We start from the raw sequence: 17,208 nt of genomic DNA on the forward strand, positions 1-17,208 counted from the left end.
GTTTGTGTAAAGCTTTGGTTGTTTTTGCACAATCGGATTCTTGAAGATGTTGATATGGATTAAAATTTAATGGGAGGAAGCATTCTTTTAGGGTTGACGTAGATTTAACTAATAATATAGTTAATGTTGGTTATTCATAGAGCACTGTAGTTCGACATTATCATACCTTACTGATTATGTAAAAAGAAAAGAGTTACTTTTTGGAAGTAGAGAGGACATGTGATTAACTGCACTCATGACTGAGTCTGACTTCCTTTATATACTGAGACCTTTTTTATTTAACATAATAGATGTCCCTGCCATTGCAGCTGTAATAAAATTCACCACATTACATTTGCTGATTGCCTTCCCCACTTAGAGTTTGGCAGGGACCTGCCAAATTATGAAAAAGGAATTCCAGTTTCCATTTTATTTGAGTTTGATAGAAGGTAGTACCCTCCATAAATCAGATTTTAAGTTGCTGCCTTTACTCCACAGGTCAGCGGGCTGCTATCGCAGGGGCCACAGCCATCGTCGGCCTGCTAGATGCTATGAGATCTGTATCTATTTTGGGAGCAGTTCACTTGTCAGAGAGGTTGATATGTGAGTCATACAGCACCTTACATTCTTAACTCTGACTTGTTTCATGTGGGGCACCATAGAAATAGGGAGTGAGTTGTTAAAGAGGTGTTGAGGGATTTAAGATGTGCATTCTGAGCTTTATATGGACGCTGAATCAGAAGTGACTTTTATTGAATTAACTGCTTAAATCGATTAGACTTTGAACAACTTAATCATATAAAATGTAAAGTTATCTGTAAATTAAATTGTGAGCATCGCTATCGCCCATCACTGTGTTTACAAAGAAGGGCCACGCTTTAGCTTTAATTGTATTTATGAAGCTATATTTTCTCATGGCTGCTGTTGTGCATAAGGTCACTCTCATACATTACAGTTATAAGTCAAAGTAGAAATGATGTCATACAGGCAATAAAAATACAAAATTATACACACAATCATAAATTATTGCAAATAATTCAGAGTGCTATATGTTTGGAACAATCACAACAGCAACAAAAAAATGGTTAAAAAAAAAGATATAAAAACAGACCACTGTCTACGTTGCAGTCATAAATTTACTTTATTATCCCTTATTAATCCCACGAGGTGAAATTCTGATTTTCGCATATCTCCCAATTGGGGGAGTCAGAGCGACGGGTCAGCCGTGGTACAGCGCCCCCTGGAGCAGGAAGGGTTAAGGGCCTTGCTCAAGGGCCCAACAGTGGCCACATCGGGGTTTGAACCTCTGACCTTCTGATCAGTAGTCCAGAGACTCAACTGTTGCCCCACCACTGCCCCACTGGTGCAACGTTTCACTACTAGACCTTCATCAGGCAAACAAAACAATAGAAACACCAAAGTCAGACTAAATTAGACCTGCAAATCCACATATAAAATGAACAAACGTCTCCTTTATAACTAGGCGTAACCATAACAACATCAGCGTATATGTAAAAGTAACAAAAAACCAAAAAGAATATAAAGTCTTGTATACAAATGAATACTATTATTATGCTGAAAATATACTCAACTTTCTCAGGATAAGTATCAGATGCAAATGCATTAATAATTAATTGTATTATAGGCTCAGCTACAGTAAATGTCTTTCAAGGTGTTTTATTGGTATAATTTCTGTTTGTGGATTATCCTTCCAAAATAAACACTCAACTGATTAATATTCAATGAATCCACCTCAGCTGCTTTAAAAATACACATTTCCCTCAACAACAACAGCAAAAAGTTACTAATGTAACTTTAAATTTCTTGCACATTGCAAAAAGCAGAAAGAAAGATGTATTCATCTAGATGGAGAACCAAAGCATCTCTGATGGTGCATGTCCCCACAAATACCTTTCAAGGTCTCATCTGGCTCGAATGCATCTGCTGAGATTATTTTTGGCCGGACCTCATCCGTCACACTCACGTACCTTAATGAGCTATCGAGTCCGCTGGGCAGACGCTGTAACAGAAGTGTGCTTCTAGCATTGGAAACAAACCCACCATAAGAACTGTGATGTCTGGTGGACTCAATCCACACAGAACACATCATGCTGATGGATGAGGTTCTGAATTAAATGCAATCTGTATGTTGGATTTGATGCCCAGGCTGGATTTGTCTTTATTCTGTGGGATGGGGAGACGTGTTTATTTGCCCCAGTGCCATGATGGTATAGTTTATGGCTGGATGTAGTTTATGGCTGTGTGTTTGGAGGGGTGGGCACTTGGAAGAGTGCTGCACCGTACTCATGCTGTCAGGGTGAAATATTGCAGCACTCTCTCCTGATTGCTGTGTACGGTGCTTCAGCCCTATTCATAAAAATGCAATTCCATGCAGCTCTGTGCCTGACTTGACGAAATAAACTACGATATACCATAAAGGCAGATTTAAGATGTAGATGTGTAGAACAATTACCTATTTCAACCTATCAAGTACCTCATGCAGGAGGTTTAGGACCAGCATCTATTCTGAAAACCACATCCTGAGGCAGATATCCACTAATAAAATCAAATCTAATTAAATATTTAATCTTATAAATTGATTATGCAGTGCAATTCTAATTTTAGGATGACCTTCTGTAGCAGATATCGTTGCTGCTACGAATCTCCAAATTGAGTAAATATGAAATTTTCAGATGAACTCAGTTATGTAACTGAAAACTGAGTTCAAGAAATACTTCTCCATTAAAGACCTCATTGGATTATCTAAAAGACTGTCTAGTTAGACACTGCTGATGTTAATCTCTCTCCACATCTTTATATTTTCTGTTAAGTTTTAGTTGCATTTTCTCTCGTTTCCCCTGCAGCTGTCCTTCAGACTCTGGCTACCAGCTTCAGTGGTTTCTACATCCTCATTTAAGTTCTCCTCCTACAGCTAGCTGGTATGAACTCACAGTTTCACTTATATTTGTGACACGTCTTGAATCTTATTTGCAGTGAAACCACATTTTTTTCTTTTTTTGTTTGTTATTGATGTTTACAAAACTAAACTCCAGTTTAAAACTCCACCTGAGGCTCAGCTGTTACTGTCTTTTCCTTTAGTTTAACACTGGCTCATTATTTTTACAAAAACAAACACCTCTATGTCATAGGTGTAAGTTAATCCACACTTTCCAACCAATCAGGATCCAGAGTTTTCACTGGCCGTGGCATAAGCAGGTATGACATTCATCACGTTCAGCACCTTGCTAGAGTGTCATAGCACGCTGAGATCTGGCTGTTAGTGCACTGGCGGGTGACGGGAATGTCTTCAGATTTGTGAGCAAGTATTGGAAGAGTTGAATTTTTGACCTGATGGAGGGCGAGTCAGGGAATTGCAGTCCCTCCTGAGGGAGGCATAAATGTCTGTACAAATATTTCAGTCTGGACCAGTGTGGTGGATGGATCGAACAACATGCTGACACCGCTGGCTGCAGACCCACTAGCATGGCTAAACCTGTCACAAAGATGACAGCAGGCCTGAAAAGATGAGAAGTTGGTTCTTCTTGTTGGTACAAGGTCTTCACAGGACATTAACTTTACTGAAATAGTCCCTGTGAGGCAAGAAACTTCTAGATTATACAACATTTCAGCTACAATATGCTGTATCATACTCTCTGAAGCAATATTTATAATTTACTGATACTGCTTTGCTGAAATTCGTTTTCTAGAAACAGTAAAAAATAAAAAATTCACACATTCCTGATGTATTAAATTTGCTTTTTCCAGGTGTCCAGATAGTTCAGCTGGCTGAGTGGGCGACTCATAAACAGGGGCTATAGTCCGACGCAGCGCTCATAGGTTCGAATCCAGCCATTTACAGTATGTCATTCCCCCACTCTTCTACCCATGTTTCCTGTCTCTCTCTCCACTGTCCTATATTATAAAAATAAAATGCCAAAAAAATGCTTTTTCCAACCATAATCTCAGAGCTCATGACTGATAAATATACAGTAAAATGTGCTATTTTAGATACAGAAATATGCAGTGGAGCAGATTCTTACACTGAAAGAATTTATTTGCATTTTTGGCAGGGAATAAATTATGATACATCCATTAGTAATGTCAATAATTGTTCAGTTTGCTAATCAGTTCATGAAGTTATTGTTCCTACCTTCTTGTAAACTATTTCGTTGAAGCTGTACAGTTGTAAACTTCTTCCCTTTTCCGAAAACAAAATACGTGGTTGAATATATGAAATCTGGAGCAAGCTGAATTGTTCTTATTCAAATGTGCAGTTATTTGTTTTCTGGTGAGAGCTAGCTGCTAGTGACAGGAGACCCAGTGGGAGGGAATGACAGTTGCTCATACATGACAATGCACAGCCTCCTTAAAAAGCTCACCATGCCCCTATTTCCTGTTCAAAGAGAATAGCATTAAAGCTGATGAAGATGGAGAGGAGATTTATTCTGCTGGGCATAGACTTGAAAGTGAAGCCGTGTCTCCAGTCTTCTCATTGTTGGTGTTCAGTTTGACCTCGACATATTGCAGATTTTTGTTGTGTTTGCATGCAGACACACACAGTTTGTTGCTGCCTCTAACTTCAGTGACTATTTAACCCTCTTCTTGGCAGAGATGCTTAGTGTTACTTGCTTTTTAAATGCTGGTCATGGCTGTAATATCCTCTGCTTATTTGTATTTTTACTTGCAGCAGCACCTGCTCAAGGTGGCCTGGTCGAGCCTTCCTCCTACTGTGGTCAACTGAGCGTCCTGCCGTTTCCTTTCAAAACAGGAGGATGTGATGCGAGGATGTGAGTGCTGTGGTCAGGTCCCCGGTGAGCTCGCCTTGCACAGCAGCGGTGTGAGAGATGGCTCCATGACAATGGGTTTCCTGGCAGGGTTTTTTCTTTTTTTCTTGCGTGGGAGGAAATTGGCTGTTTAACGGCGGTTTATAGGCTGCAGAGAGGTTAGAAAGTGCAACGACGGCCGGAGTGTGATAATATGCTGGAATAACTGTGTCAGCCTTGTCTGTGTTGGAGGTCTCCATGCCAACCGCTGCACACTGGGTACAATACAACTGTGCCTCCAAGGCTTGGGAGGGTATTTTAAGATCTTGTAACATGTGCTCATTTGATCTTGTGGTATTGTTAATTTTTTATTATAACACCTTCTTGTAACTCTTTGCTGCGGCGTGTGGAAGGTGTTTTCACACTTGCCAGTAAATCTCATTTTTCACGGCGCACTGCCTCACCAGTGCTGTTGCACTACACGGTGAGGCAAGTAGAAGTTTGCAGGAGTGATATTTTCAGTGGAGTGGGAGCTAATTTTTATTTTATACTCAGCAGTTTTCTACAATTCCTTTTCAAGATGAAGCCTCTGGAAACTAGCAGCTGCACCAGCCCTACTTTCCACTTCTCATACAGCCCCTCCACTTTCTCATCCTCCTTTTTTCCCTCAGCACTGGGGGAAGATGAAGCACTCGAGTTTGCTAGAATCTGTTTCCCAGCAGCGGCCCGAGCTTTAAGATGGATCGAGGGGATTTGCATGGGGTGGGGTGGAGGGAGTAAGAGATGTGAGAGAGAACAGGAGTGTGAGAGAGAGAGCAATGTTACTGCTGAGGCGCAGCAAATGAGGGCTGTGGAGAGGGGAGGAGTGAAAAGGGGGCATATACTCACACAGATCTGAAAACAACAGCCCCGTCCTATGCCCAGAGGACAGACGCTGCCGTCTACTTACGCTGAGAGTAAAGACGGGAGGAGAGAGGAAGGAGGGAGGGAGGACTGACTTTACCTGTTGTAGACGCTGCCCTCACCCCCTCGCCTCCCCTCTCTTTTCGTTCCTCTCATCCACCCAGCCTGTCTGGAGCCGCAGAGGACTGTCAGCCAGTACAGGCGAAGCACCAGATCAGTGCTGGCAGAGCAAGTGTGCCTACAGCTCTGCTACCTGCTCTACCACCCTGCATGACTCTCCCTCACACATGCACATCAAAATGCTCTCGCAGACACACATTCAGGGAACTTTCTCCTGCGTGCACACACTTACATGCTGACAAGCAGGCAGGCAGGCACACCCCCTCCCATTATCTGTGCAGCGAGCAGTTCTGCTCATATTTGTGTGAGCAGCGAGGGGCTGCATTTCACTCCTCAGCAGCGGCAGCAGCAGCAGCAGCAGCAGGACGGGTCCAGAGGAGAGCGGTCATCACCAGAGATCACACACCAGCTTCTACAACTGAAGGCAAGCCTCCCTCCTCCTCTCTCGTTCTTTTTTTTCTTTCTTTTTCATTCCCCTCTTTTTTCCCCCGTCCTGACGTGACGCAGTGTTACTGACCTTCCCTTATCATTCTCCCCTGTCGTTTCTCCTCAGCGTGTGCCAGTGGGACAGCCATGGAGGACACCCTCACCTGCAGCCATGCCACCTTCTCCCAGGTGTTTGGACGTCAGGGACAGCTAATGCAAGCCAGTGAGTAGCCTCAATTACACCTCCAGCCTCACATCACAAATCATTAACCACCTGCATGTCCCTCACGCCAGCGTAACCGATCTCCACCCTCAGCTTTTCTCCACCATCCCATCCTCAGTCTTAATGCCGTTTTAATTGAGCTGATGTTAAGAGGTGCAACAAACCTCTGTTGAGCTACAACAAGAATCTGTTTTTGGCCACAACTGGGTTATATATCTTCAGAAAGAGAAGGATTTCAGAGATATGTATGCTTGTGGAAAAGGCTGATTGTGTGTCATGCTCTTGAAGTTTTTGAGGAGCAGTTTAGATGCATTAAGTTGCATTGCATTGTTTTTTTAAAGAGGCGACTACATAAGCACATGTTTGTCAGACAGCACTCAGGATGAACTTGGGGCTGTGGCGCAGCTGCACTGAGGGTTGCATGTTAGCAAAGAGAGGCACTTCATAGGAACTTAAATACAAGGGTTTTTCTGACACAGACTGTTTAGTTGATTTGTTACTGTTTGTTAATGGATCAGTTATAAAGGCTTGTTAGCAAACAACATTTCTGCATGTTTTTAGTAGTTACATTAAATTCTAAAGTAGCAGGTCTGGATTTTTACAGGTGTCACATCAATAACAAAGACGCCAGCTGAAATATATTCATAATGCAGGTGCACGGTATTAGTGAGATTGAGTCTAACAGGCTGTGACGCATCCAGAGAGGCTCTCAGAGCTCTGAATGATAACTAAATTATTGAAAACTGAATCTGTCAAAATTTTCAGGGGCGTAGATACATTGAGCACAACCTTGGAGCGCTACAAATGAAGCATACTCAAGTGATATCTTATTATGTAATGCACACGGTCAGAATACATATTTCCCCTGAGATGAAAAAAAAAAAGTGCAGAGATTGACTTGTCTCCAGAATGAAAGTGTCAGCTGCATCCTCCCTCATCTGGCCTGGTATCTCTCCTCACGCTGCGAGAACTTAGTCAATGCCTTTGATGCCTCTATGCGGCCATAAATGCAAAGTGATTCTTCACACAGAGTTATGAGGGATAATGAGGAGAGTCCAGGCAGATATCAAAATAAAACTGCCTTTTGAGCTGCATCCCATACGTTAACTTTGTCACATCAATTTAAAATCCCTGTGTTTCTCATCATTACCACCTGGAGAGAGAAATGTTGGACTGGAGTTTCAAAGCAACTCAGGAGCTAATAATGGAAACACATCAGTCATTTTTCCTGTGCTGGAAAATTCATGCTGCTCGACACGTGTTTCTTAATTAAGCTGTGTTTTAGAAATTTCATCTTTGGCATTGTGAATCATGGAGTTATTTAAGAAGATAAAAATGCAAATCTTGCGCAGCGGATTATTGTTGTCTTTGCTGAAGTTCTTCGCCCCCTCTTTCCACAAGAGCGCCCTTTAATAAATAATGCACTTTATTTGAACGTATCCCTGGGCTTTATACTGCGTTGATAAGAGCATATTACTGTTGAAGGTTCACAGGGCCCTGATTAATATTCTGCTTCTACCAGGCAGAATGTTGGAAGCATTTTGCTAAATGAGTGGTTTTGATCTCACTGGTTTCATGTTTTTATGGAAAGCAGGAGGGGTGACCTTCTCAGGATGTGTATACAGCACGCACAAAGCACAAGTCAGACATGTAACACAAGCTATAAATGCTCAAATGTGTGCAGCATTTCTCACATGAACTGGTCTTGTATTAATGTGCATGAATGCATGTTTCATGGTACTGTATGTGTGACTGGGGCAGTTTGTCTGGAGGGCATCTCAGTTTAAAAGGAGGTAAAACAAGAAGAGGGTGTGTCACTGCTGAATGATTGTATCACATTGCATCATGGCTGACAGCAAAGCCTGTCTAACCTTCAAAATGGAAGTCTGAAAGTTTGAGGAATTTGAACATTTATCCAAGAGAGACTACAAAAGTCAAAATACCCACGATATTATTGAATGTTGTTCTTAACTATGTTGACTTGTGACATTTTGAAGTGACATACTGGCTTTTTGTGACCCATTACCACAGTTTGCACACAGTTGCATGCAGAAGTTTGGCCAAATTACATTTTTTTGTTGATTTGTTCAGTGCAAAGAAGTAAATACAACCCCTGCAACAAGCGGATATTAAAATACCACTTTCTTCAAATGTTATTTTTTGGACACTTTTCTAGTTTTACTCATTAGAGCATGCAATGAAGGCCAAGAATTTCGATTAGAGACTGTCACCCGGTGACAGTTCCAGAGCTGATAAATTCTCTGAGTCTTCAAACCTTGTGCTAGCACTCAACAACCAAGTGACTGAGGGTCTGAAAATGAAGCTGACTGATGCCCACTGAGCAGAGGAAGGCTATAAAAAGATATCAAAGCGCTTTCTGCTTGCAAAGTTCCACCGTCTGAAATGACATTAAGAGATGTGAAAGTCAAAACAAGATCTAAAAGAGCAGGAAAACTTTCTGAGAAAATAAGTATGCATGTGTGCTAGCCAGAATAGGTAAAGCAGAACTCCAGTGTGACTGCAAATGAGCTGTAGGAAGCTGACAGAGGAGTGGCGTCGTGTTGTTCCACTGGGCGGTGATGATGTACCAACATGGGGAAGAGTTCTCAGAATGAAACCAAAATTAACTTTTGACCTCTGCAAAGCCACTTTTAATTCAGTCTTTTTTGGAAAATGTACTGTGGACGGAGAATGTTAAAAATTTGTTTAAAAAAAGACTATCAAGCAGGAGAGTGGCAATATTCTGCTGTTTTGATGTGTGGCAGCTAGTACAGCAAAAACCACGGATAGAAGATTCCACTATTATCTGCAAATTGTAGTTGCAAATGCCATGCTAGTCTATTCCCTGACCGGAACATCACTGAGAGTCTGTGGTGATGTTGCTGAGTACATTCCAAACTTTAAAGTTCATTAACTACAGGGCACAAACATTTCAAGAAAAGCCATTTTAAATATCCGCTTAATGAGCTGTATTTCATTCTGTACACTTCATAAATCAACAAAATGTATCATTTAGCCAGAGGTGGGCAAATATTTGCACACAGTTTTATTTGATTCCTTTGTAGAATCCTGAAGAGGCAGAACTCTGCAATCTTCTACAATAGCAACTATTAGAAAAATGTTATGTACAGCAGAAATATCCATTTTTTTCTTCCTTTTTGTTTCTTTTCTCAGTTTCATTGAGCTCATTGTGTCTTTGTTTGATCGCAGAGCCTCGTGAGGGTTCGGTACGATGTGTGTACACTATCTGCCTTATGCAAATCCTGTTTGATCGGGCCATGATGAATGGGTTAATTGTCAGAGTGGATGCACAAGCAGGAGGGACTGATCTAACAGATATGCAAATCTGAGTTCCAGGCTCCTGTTGTGTTTTGATGTATTTAGCTGAAATTTGCTGTTTTTCTAAGTGACTTTTTTGTTTTTTACACAAACAGCTTGTGAGAAAATGGAGTTATGACAAAGCACAAGAGCTGTTAGTATACAAGCGCAGCAGCTTTTTAGAATTAGAGTTCTATCATTTGCAGCGTTTACAAGATAAAATCCTTCCTCCTCTGCAGAGCACTTTGTGTACTCAGACAAAATATGTGAAGCAAATCTGCAGGAAGATTGTCCTTTTTGTCCTAACAACATTTTGCAGGTACAGCTGTAATTTTGTCCTAAGTAAATAGCAAGTAAGGCCTCTGTTTGTCAGAGCTACATGCATTATTTACTACATTTTGGCAGTTTTTTTTCCCTGCATTGCCTCCTCACCCTCCTCTTTGTCTTTGCTTTTAATTTTACCAACATTTTGTCCTACTTTTCGCTCTCAAACTGCTTGCGGCAACAGAAAGTTCACGAGGCTTAACACCTACATGGAAAAAGCCTCGCTGCATTTGCACAAATCTCTGCAAGCTTAGGCTCTGCACCTCCTTGCCCAAATGGCCGTGGCCTGACAGTGCAGTGGTTTCAGTCACCTTTCTGCTCCACTGGACCAAAGTGCTGTGAGGACAGGCACAGTGTAAGGTTGCCTGCAGTGTAGCCCACAGAGACCTATAACTCTGGATGCCTTTATTCTCCCTCTCGTGTTGAACCATCCTCACGTCGCTGCTAAGCAGTGGGGGGGAGTCAAGGTGCTGGCTTGTGGCCAATGTTCTCATCCCTGTTAGATTCCAGGATTGCTGGCCATCGACCCTAATAGTAATATAATTCATACAGAAACACTCTTTTAAGTGCTTCTCTGACTGAGTCACTTTAAGTGCAGGTGTGTACTAAAACTAATCCCATAAGAGCAAAATGAATTTTTGACAGATAAATAAAATTTCCTCCATTTTTTTCCCCTGCACTCTGTAAAAGCTCAGTGAGATATATTAAATATGCAAACAATGTATATGACCACTGCTCAATTTGCCTAATACGATCCTCACAGTGGTTTATCTACTCTTACTTGCATTATTGATCCTGCTTTCGCCCTGGGTTTCCCTGGCAGCACTGAAAATCACTTCCTCCGAGTCAATACAAGCCTTAGATCTTCCTTCGTCTTCTTATCCCCGTATTGGATTTGAAAACCTCTATGGAGCCGAGAGCAGACGACCACACGTGTCTGTCAGTCAGTGTATCCACACCAAGCTGTGACAGCCTCAGGTCAGTCAGACAGCCAGCTTAATTCTGGTAGACTGCTGTCAATATTTACTGAAAATTAAATCATTAGTTGGTCAAATTCAATTACATTTACAGACTGTGCATATATGGCACTGTGTTTTTGTATATAACTGAATGTATTTAATTGTACTTGGTGAGCAGCATGATGGTTGTTAGCAATGTCTCCTCACAGCAAGAGGATTCGGGGTTCAGTCCTGCTGGTTTCTGTGTGGAGTTTGCATGTTCTTCCTGTGCCTCTTGTAAGCGTGATGGACAAACCATCCTGCATCACAGCCAGTGTGAGTTTGGATAAGCTCCCCCTGCAGCCCTCTGCAGGCTAAAGTTGTTACAGCTGGATGGATTGATGGGTGGTTAGCTGCAGATGCTCCTTCAGGCAGGTGGAGATCACATGTATCTTCATTAGCACGCTGTCCCTCAGGATGGTCGATAAACCAATGGGAGTTCACTGACCGCTGTGTTTGCTCTGAGAATCAACTCGTCTGGTCTCTGACAGGAGATCAACATGTTCTACTTGACTGACAGCAATCTTGTCCCTGAATGGAGATACTGAACTTAATTGAGTCTTGACCTCACAGCATGAGAAGACAGATTCTAAGCTTGAGTGGTATGGTGTGACATTCTGATTATATTTTATATTCTTTTATTAGCTTTTTGGCATTTTGCCTTTATTTGAAGGCTGACTTTAGTGATCTTTATATAAGAGTCACAACTCAGAGTCTACAGCAATGCTAGAGGCTCTGTCAGGTTGCACTTTGACACGGTGGTGCTTGGAGCTAAATCAGCATTCTAAAATAGGCACATTGACAGTGCAGCAAGCTGGCGTTTTGCAGGTATAATATTTACCATGTTCACATCATAGTTAGCAGGATAACATTTACTAATTGAAACACAAAGTGCATTAAAGGCTATTGGGAGCTTCAGTAGCTCAATAAGGTTTTATGTCATAAACCAAGCAAGTGTTGAGCAGAACCATAACTGTGAACCTCATGAAGAAGAAAACCGTGAATTTATGCACCATTTTTTTATGCAGCTTTATTTGACAGTCATAATGAGAGGAAGACAGGAAAATGGGGAGAAGAATGGGGGAATGACCTCCAGCAAAGGGCCATGGGGACTGTAGCCCCAGTTTATGGGTCTCAACCTGTTGTGATACGCCCCTTGTGCACCAAAGTTTGTGCCAGTCTGTCCTGTAGATGTTGAGATATTTCACTGGACAGGTAAAAACTTTGATGTGTTTGTCACCTGGGGAAAATTCTCATTGCACAAAATATATCGGAAGATTCATGAAATCCTGCAACGTAAACACAATAATCAGTTTGCATGCCATGATTGTGCACCATATTTTCTGAGCGAATACTGGCTTTGTCTGTTTTCACATAACAGAAGGTGAAGATAAAAAAGAATATATACTGTGAGACTAAGATCGAAAATTCAGCTTGAAAATGTTACATGAAGACAATGGGAGAAAAGGTGTAGAATTTTTTTTCGAAGATTTTCTGTCAGGTACTGCCTTCCAGAGTTAAGAGGAAACTTTAAGTCTCAACACACTGCATATAGTTATGCATGATTTATGTGTTTTATATTTCTGTAAGGCAGCACAACATAATCCTTCACTTTACTGTGCAAAACTAATTTCCACCCGGCGTTTGCTGCATTCTTCCCTGCACCACAAACAAACGATTTGTTGCCACAGTGCCGCAAAACTCTTAATGTGTCTCCTGGATCTTTTGGACAAAGTACTTTGCTGTTTTTTTTTAAGCATTTCATCCATTGCAGCATTGTTTTAAAGGATTGTAGTAGTTTCTCGCACTTTTAAATTGCCGTGCCTCTCGCTGCTCCTCTTTTTTCTTAATCTCCTCTGTCTTGCTCCTATCTCTTTTGCACACATACACACAAACTTGTAGGAAAGTGAGGTTATTGCAAAATTTTAAGTGGATGCACATAAGCTGAATACTGTGCGCTCAGCGAACACATCTCTCGGATTTAATAGTCACTCATCTCCAGCACTTTAAAGCAGCTAAATTTGTCACTGCTCGATCTGCAGCGTGCACACACTGAGCTGCCAGGAGAGTGTTGAAGCTATGAACAACAGCAGATTTCACAGAGAGGCTAATCCCGCTCATCCTGTCGACTGTATGATGGCTGTGTGTGTCTCTGTGGGTTTGTGTCAACATGTGTTGTGACTCCACGTCTGTACTGTATGTTTGAGTAAATATTCAGGCTCCTAACAGGGTAAAAACACACATCGATATTACATTAAATTGCTGGGCAGAAATAAGAAAACACTGGCGTTGTGGAGGTGAAAAATGATCTTAATGCATTCAAACACCTCTGGAGCAGCTTCCAGACTGCTGTTTCTTGTCCCTGCTGTGTTTCCTGCGTCATTGAACCCTCTGCCTGAGTGCTGACTCTGCATATCTGCCTCACCGGGCCCAGCACTTCTGGCCTCTTTTTCCCCCCTCCTCCCTTCCCTTAGTTCCACTTAGCTATTTCCCAAAACTTCAGCGTTCATCTCACAGTCTTGTCACAATCCGTCACCGAACAGGAGAAGAAACACAAAGTGAGGAGGAGAAGAGGGATGCTGGGATAAGATCAGTCAGCACCTACAGCATAGTCAAACTGAGAACTTACAGAGAAAACTATATTTCAAAAAAAAAAAAAATTCAAGGTCTGATTTGCAAAGCTGTCACCGTATTGCAGCTACCCGAGTACCTGAGCTGCAGAATGTTTAAGCCTTGTTATAGACCACAGCATGATTGTTAATACTAGCCTATTCCATCAGACCACAGCTCTGTATTGCAGAAAACTGTTCTAAGGGAAAATGTGGAGTGCTTGGAGACTGAATAAATATGCATCACTAGTTAGTGCAGGCGCTCCCGTGGTGATGAAATATAGCCTATTCTCCCCTGGGTGCGTCTCTTTTACATGCAGGGCATGCAGTTCAGGGCCGGGACTGACAGTGCACAGTGTGTCTACGTCTCTGTTGACGTGAGACTTTTCACTGGATTGATTCCCTGCCCATGACCAGAGAATTTTGACAACTGTGGAGGCATTTCTGTAGTTCAAGTTGAGCCTTTTGTTTTCATTAAACATGTCTCCCTGTGTTTTTTTTTGTGTGTGGTTCGTAACGGTTGTTTCAGTAAATTAGAGAGAAGAAAAAGCAGCAAACGTTTGGCTAAAGTGCACAAAGTTCAATGATGTTTTGACAGTGTACGAGCTAATGAGCAGAGCTGTGTTTGAACCTACGCACTGTAAATCAGATATGCTCGTGAGCCGAGCTGCTTGACTGTGCATGGGCTTTGCCACCAATTTATACCGCAAAGGGAGGAATATATTTAATGCCAAGAGTTTCCTAAGATGTCTGCAGAGTGTAAGAAAGGAGCTGGGTTTAATTTAAGTCACTTGATCACAAGAGAGTAGAAACAACCAGAGCTGGTGATAAGCAACTCTTAATAAGAAAAAGCTTCACAGTGAAACCCGCTGAGGCAACGCCATCCTTCTGGAAGGAGGAAGTTTATAAGGAGGCTGTGAAATGTCTGCAGATGAGAGTGTCTCTGTGTCAACATGTGTGAACCAGCCACTCAGTGCCTGCTTTGTTCACTACACATGCCCCTGGATAATGCGTCTTAATACGGGTCTCATCGCATCACTTTAGCTGCTAGTTTTGTTGACGGATTTGTTACCGACACCTCCACAGTCTCACTGAGGTCCCATGTCAGGCACTTAATGCTCTTAGAAAGGTCTTGGCTGATTTCTTCATAAGTGTTCACTGCTGCGAGGATGCCTTTTCAAACCAGCAGTACCTCATACCTCAGTATGCCTCAGACTGATGCAGCTAAAGTAAAGCACTCAGAAAGCGCTGCTGTGAATGACAGAATAGTTTGTGCTCATTTGACCAAACACATTGCAGCCGTGATTCCCCTTCTAATGCTCCGCAGCCTCCAGGGGGGCAAGAGACACCGCTCACAGGCTTTGACTTTGCCTTTAGCCATCACAACACAACCCAGCGCAAAAACAACCTCCATTTACCAACTTAAATGCACTCTTGAGTGAAAAAACAATATTAATCATTAGTAAGATTATAAATACATTAAGCAATAAGCCTGGCGAATTAGACTTTTATTTTTTAACTGAATACTAACTAAAGCAAAGCCGTGTTGCCAGTGGAGTAAAGCTTTGTGCAGTTGGCAGGAAAAAATAAGCAAAACATTTAATGGAACCAGACTTGCATGTTTAAGGAGTCAAAATGAGGCCTGGCAATTAGCACTGTGATAATTGAGTCTTTAGAAGTCAAATGATTCATGTGAAGCTCAGCCTTTCCTGCTTACACTCAGAATTTATTTAGATTTCTGCTTTCCTGCTAAATAAATAAATGTGTCCTTTGGAAAGAGCTCCTTCAGTATGAGTTTTAAATTAGACATCTTCTGCACTCTTTCACGTCCACTCGTGTCTACACTCAGCTTTTGGCATGACTGCACCTGTAAAATGATGCCAAAGACTATCTCTTGTATTTTTTCTATTGTGCACACACTATATCAAATACATTTACTAGTGGTGAAACTAAAGATTTGTTTTAATTATTGTTTCCAGTACCGAAAAACAATGAGATGAAATGTCCGTCACAGTCCGTTGGGATGTCTTCAAATTGTTTGCTTTGTCTTACCAGCTCAGTTTATTTAGTTTGCAGGGATAGAAAATAGGTAAGCAGAAAATTCTTGCATTTAATAGGCTCAAACTATTGCACTTCTTTGGCCATTCTTGCTTGAAAAATGATAACTGACGAGTAAATTGTCATCAGAACAGTTTCATATTTATTTCCTGTCATAGCTCTATATAGCACTGTTCATTCAGATGCAAAACAAAACTGTCTATCACAGCAGCATAGTGTGAAAAACAAACGGTATCAAAAGAGACAACAGCAGATATATAGATTAAAATAAACCAAGCCGATGTATAAAATTGGTGCACTAATGCAGAAAAATGAATGCAGCCAAAGATAAGTGACCTTTGCAGCACAGTTAGTGCCGTTGATTTTTTGTAAAGTCCCTTCTTATGAATCTTTTATGCTCCTTTTTTCCAACCTCTGTGTGCAGCTTGTACCAGACACACTGAACGGACGGAGCTGAGATCAGAGATGCTGGACAGATACTGTAGATCAGAGGCGCCGGCTCCGTTCACAACCGCATCAGACCAGCAATTATGTCAAGTGATTTCTGCATCACAACTCTGATGTCATTTGAGTCCAGAGCTGTCCTTCACAGACATTCACTTGGAGAGACCTGCTCAGCATCATTAAACGGCGCTCAGCTCTCTCCTCTCCAGGCTCACGAGTAGCAGCCATGTGAATATGGAGAGTGAGCACGGTTTGGAGTGTTTGATGTGAGAGGGAAGTGAAAAAGCCCACAAAATGTGTTGGAAACAGTTTTCTCCACGCAGGAATGTCTAACTTGGTAATGTGTTCAGTTGAAGTGCCTTTGAACTCACAGAGTTGTTTACCTGCAATGAAACGTGTTAATGAATGATAGTGGTAATACCTGCGGTCGGAACTCAGAGTGGCTCGTCTACTGTTGGAGACCTGCTCTGAAATTGAATTTCTGAGCATCAAAGTGGTTGATAATGGTAATGGATTCGGAGCCGTCACCCCATATTAGAGCAAATTTGAAGTTCAGCTATTTAATCCCCCATCTGTCTTATTTCAAGTTTGTGAGTTGTGTGCTACCTGCCATTGTGCTGCGACTCTGACCCACTTTCAAGTGAAAGACGGGTTCAGAAACTCTCACAAACAGTCCTAATTGGCTGCGGCCTTGTCACTGGTGTCGCCTGCAGCCCCGGCTTTCCAAAGGCACTCCGGCATGCAGCCTCTGGATTTTGAAATGTCATGTTTGAGCTCACACAGGTCTGCTCTAACAAGCAGTGTTTACCCCGACTCTAAGAAGACGAGAGGATCCTGATTTCCTCTCCTTATCTCAGCCGATGCAGAGAGGTTTCTTCTCTCTGTCTGCCAGTTGTATCTTCAAAGTTTCTCCTTAAGCTCGTTTTCATGCTTTGAAACTGCCGTTGAAAACAGCTATTAGCGATGCACCTTGCTTTCCTCGGTCCATTTTCTGCCGTATGTTTGTTATTCCTGTGGATAACCAGCCGAATGGTGACATTGTG

General features: G+C 42.0%; 1 protein-coding gene across 3 annotated transcripts in view; it reads left to right on the forward strand.

The window, feature by feature from the left end:
- The first annotated feature begins 5,731 nt into the window (after window positions 1–5,731).
- LOC111588010 (kazrin-like) overlaps window positions 5,732–17,208 on the forward strand; it is a 117,675-nt gene continuing 106,198 nt past the window's right edge. For 2 of the 3 annotated variants that reach the window (XR_008601634.1, XM_023298107.3), the window contains exons 1-2: window positions 5,738–6,189; window positions 6,319–6,414. Coding sequence is in view for 2 of the 3 variants with exons in the window: in XM_023298107.3 (XP_023153875.3) it covers window positions 5,916–6,189; window positions 6,319–6,414 (370 nt within the window). In the remaining variant the exon portion in view is untranslated. Of the gene's footprint in view, window positions 6,190–6,318; window positions 6,415–17,208 lie in introns of all 3 variants that reach the window. The other variant, XM_023298106.3, reaches the window with a different exon arrangement.

The sequence above is a fragment of the Amphiprion ocellaris genome, chromosome 5 (assembly GCF_022539595.1).
Source record: "Amphiprion ocellaris isolate individual 3 ecotype Okinawa chromosome 5, ASM2253959v1, whole genome shotgun sequence".
Lineage (NCBI taxonomy): Eukaryota > Metazoa > Chordata > Actinopteri > Pomacentridae > Amphiprion > Amphiprion ocellaris.